General features: G+C 50.5%; 1 protein-coding gene across 1 annotated transcript; it reads left to right on the forward strand.

Moving 5' to 3' along the window:
* The first annotated feature begins 1,909 nt into the window (after positions 1–1,909).
* On the forward strand, positions 1,910–2,686 carry LOC102281114 (proline-rich protein 23C). Its single transcript, XM_005908945.1, has one exon. It carries the CDS (start codon positions 1,910–1,912, stop codon positions 2,684–2,686), a length of 777 nt encoding a protein of 258 aa, XP_005909007.1.
* Positions 2,687–4,172: the final 1,486 nt, after the last annotated feature.

Genomic DNA, 4,172 nt, shown 5'->3' on the forward strand with positions numbered 1-4,172 from the left:
CTCCTCCATCCATGGGATTTTCTCGGCAACAGTACTGGAGTGGGGTGCCACTGCCTTCTCCCTTGACAGTGTTACCTATCCTGAAATCATTATTGGATGTTTTCATCCATTAATACTGGAGAAGCTGAGCCATACCTTCCCTTGGTCACCAAGATCCGCTGCACAGATTCACCTTTGAACTGATCTTCAGATCAAAGGCGCCGACCTCTTCATTATCTTGAGGGGAGCCTGATGTCGCACACTCAGCTAGGCTAGTTTCTGGCTCCTGAGTAAACTGGTTCGTCCTTCGGCAAGACGTTTCATCAACAGAAAATTGCGCTAAAATGGATACACCTCTCCCATGTAGTTTACGTCAAAATTGCTGCTGCTGCTGCTAAGTCGCTTCAGTCGTGTCCGACCCTGTGCGACCCGATAGACGGCAGCCCACCAGGCTCCACTGTCCCTGGGATTCTCCAGGCAAGAACACTAGAGTGGGTTGCCATTTCCTTCTCCAATGCGTGAAAGTGAAAAGTGAAAGTGAAAGTGAAGTCGTGTCTGACCCTCAGCGACCCCATGGACTACAGCCTTCCAGGCTCTTCCATCCATGGGATTTTCCAGGCAAGAGTACTGGAGTGGGGTGCCATTGCCTCCTCCGACGTCAAAATTAGAGACAGTAAACTCAGTTCGGGCTTCCCAGCTGGCTCAGCGGTAAAGAATCCGCCTGCAATGCAGTAGCCGCAGGAGACATGGGTTCGATCCCTGGGTGGGCAAGATCCCCTGGACAGGGGACTTTATTCCAGTGGAGAATCCCATGGACAGCGGAGCCTGGTGGGCTAGTCCACAGGGTCGCAAAGAGTCGGACAAGACTGAAGCGACTTAGCAGGCACACAAACTCTTGGTTCAGTTAATGGAAATGTAAAGATAACCATCGTCGTGCTAGCTATATATCGTGATAGATATATAAGCTGATCCTGCAGGGGCTGCTATTAAGACAGTCAATTCTAACATTGCTTTTCCTTTTTCAACTCCGCTGCAAGGATCTGACAGTCACTGACAACGCAGGCAAACAGAGGCTTAAGGATGTCATCCAAAACCTGCTTCCCTCCAGGCTCAGCTGGTAAAGAATCCGCCTGCCATGCGGGAGACCTGGGTTCGATTCCTGGGTTGGGAAGATCCCCTGAAGAAGGGAAAGGCTACCCACTCCAGTATTCTGCCCTAGAGAATTCCATGGACTATATAGTCCATGGGGTCGCGAAAAGTCCGACACGACTGAGTGACTTTCACTTTCACTTTTCACTTTCCAAAACTTCACCTCACTATTGGACCAAAAGAAGATAAAAGGTCACTGCCAGGGCGAGGTCTCAAGGGATGAGAAAACTACATCTCAGGGTCCTGGTGCAGCATTCCTCTGGTGGGACTTGAAATTTAATCGGTTTTCCTGTTCAGGCTTTCCACTTCTGAGGTCAACACGGGGAAAGCCAAACTCTTGACCCAGGAAGCCTAGTCCTAGAGCTGCATGATTGCTCCGCCCTCTTCAGGCCTACAAAAGTATTTGTCTACCTTGAACTACCCACCACAGCTACAGCTCTTGCGCAACACAGACGCCTCCATTTCTGTGGGCGGAGCCTAGGAAGGGGCAGGAATAAACGTGAGGCTGCTTTCCGACTCAAGTTCCGCCGGCGTCGCTCACGACATCCTTTGCCCACTCCTGTGCAAACCCGTCCGTGAGAGGTGCGGAAGGCTCAAACACGCAAGGCCAAATCCAGCAGTTCCCCTAGACGCCAGGACTGAGTGACTCCCCAGAGGCAATCCGAGTTCCGAAGACTCGTTCCTCATCCCACGGTCCTGCGCCCCACCGCCCCGCGTCGGCCTGTCATTACCTGTAGGACAGAACCCTTCCTCTCCCTAGGCCCGCGGCGACATTGAAATGATGGGCAGCCGGCCCCACAGCTCCAGCGCTTCCTCTGCAGACCAGTGGGAACAGCAGGCCGAAGGACCCGGCCCTGCCAAGCGCCGTCGAACGGAGGAGCCCACGGACCACGAGTTCGAGGTAGCGCCCAGAGTGGACAACGTGATGGGGACCCCAGACATGGGAGCGCTCACCTCCCTGGTGATTCTGGCCGACGGCTATGCCCTGCACCTGCCCCTGGACGAGGTCGACCTGGTGCTGGAGCCCGAGCCCACATCCGTGCTGCAAGTTTCTCTCGGGGATAACACCCTCATACTGATCCCTGGAGCCCTCCTCGAATTCCTAGAAGGGGAGAGCCACTCAGCCCTTGGTCTGGAACAGGGCTCTTTCCTGAACGCTCCTGGGGAATGTGTCGCCCTCGAGCAGGGATTCTATGGACCTGTCCCAGAGATCGCCGGCCAAGAAGAGGTCTATCAGGAGGACGCAGACACTGTGTTCCCACCGGCTGGGATGAATGCAGCCGCCAGCTCAGTTGCTGGGCTCCTCCTTTCCCCTAGAAGGGCATCCGACCCAGACTTCGTGGGCCTAGCCCCAGAGCCCTGGCCTCAGGCGCCCAACCCTATTCCAGAGAGAGGTTCTCCTCACCACCAAGACAACCTGGACTTGCACGTTCCCGAGTTCTTCCCCGACTCACCACTCCAGCCTCTACCTCCCTCTCCTTGTCCAGGTTCTCACGAGCGCCCCCAACACCCTCCTGTTCCTGCTCGAAAGGCCCAGAGACGCCTGTTTCAGGAATGAACTTCCTCCCACAATTCTTAGCCACCGTCTGGGACCAGGATGGACTGTTCTGGTGACTGCTGTTTGTATGTTGCCCACCCAGCCAGAATCACAAGGTCGTGATGGGTTTTGGATGCACGCTGTCTTGCAGAATTTTGCAGCAGTTGCAAAATTTACATCTAGCTGGCTAGATCCCTGGGAAGGAAGCTCACCTGGGCAAAGAAAAGCCTCTTGAAACACAGCGTGTTTAAGACAGCTACTTAGGTTTTTCTCTAGGGAGGTCACCCCTAAGCAGCTCTAAGCCCCCCCAACCCACCCCCCCTTTCTCTTCAAAGTCAAGTGCCAGCACTTTTCTTTAAAATGCCATCCTTTCCCAGGCACCCTATGACTGCCCCTCCCCCTTGTTTTCCCCCCAATAGAGTAATTACTAGATGTGTTTTGTTCAATGTAGTTTTTGGCCCTAGTGTCCCAACTTTTCTAGATGGTGGCTCTAGCCCGTTTGGGGGATCTAGCCAATTGTTGTATGTGCACAAATGTTTGTTGGATACAAAACAGAGAATGGGGAACAATGATTATGGCCCTTCTTTTTGAATGACTAGGTTGGCAAGTGGTTTACTTCTATTGCTAGCTTTGTAAGGGTAGTTTCCAAAAAGAACCAACTGTTTTTCGTTTTTCTTACATACTTTTAATACAATTCTGTTGTCATGGAAAAGTTTCTAATTCTAAAGATTCTGTGTTTTTGTACTTGTAAGATCCTAAAAATGTTTGTACATTGCTACTGGCATATAGAAAAAATTTGCTCTTATGTTGGTCTGGTATCCAGAAAAATTATTTAATTTCTGCAATCATTTATCTGTAAATTCTTATGCTTGACTGATAAAGATAATATCTTTATCAGATAATAATAAAGATATATCTATCTTTATAGATATTTTTTGTGCTAAGTCGCTTCAGTCGTGTCCAGTTCTTTGCAACCCTATGGACTGTAGCCCTCCAGGCTCCTCTGTCCTTGGGATTCTCCAGGCAAGAGTACTGGAGTGGATTGCCATGCCCTCCTCCAGGGGATCTTCCCAAGCCATGGATCAAACCTACATCTCTTATGTCTCCTGCATTGACAGGAGGGTTCTTTACCACTAGCACCACCCTGGAAGCCCAAGAAAGAAAGTGTTAATCACTCAGTCGTGTCCGACTCTTTGCAACCCCATGGACTGTAGCCCGGCAGGCTCCTCTGTCCATGGAATTCTCCAGGCAAGAATACTGGAGTGGGCTGCCGTGCCCTTCTCCAGGGGATCTTCCAAACCCAGGGATCAAACCTGGGTTTCCTGCATTGTAGGCAGATTCTTTACTGTCTGAGCCACCAGAGGGCTTATCTTTACAGATATATCTATATCTATCATATATATATGTAGACATATCTCTATATCTATCTTTATGGATAATAGTATCTCCAAATAATGATAGTACTGTCTCTTTTTTATTTTTTGACAAGCTTCTTACATCTTATTTT

Source organism: Bos mutus, chromosome 1 (genome assembly GCF_027580195.1).
Source record: "Bos mutus isolate GX-2022 chromosome 1, NWIPB_WYAK_1.1, whole genome shotgun sequence".
Lineage (NCBI taxonomy): Eukaryota > Metazoa > Chordata > Mammalia > Artiodactyla > Bovidae > Bos > Bos mutus.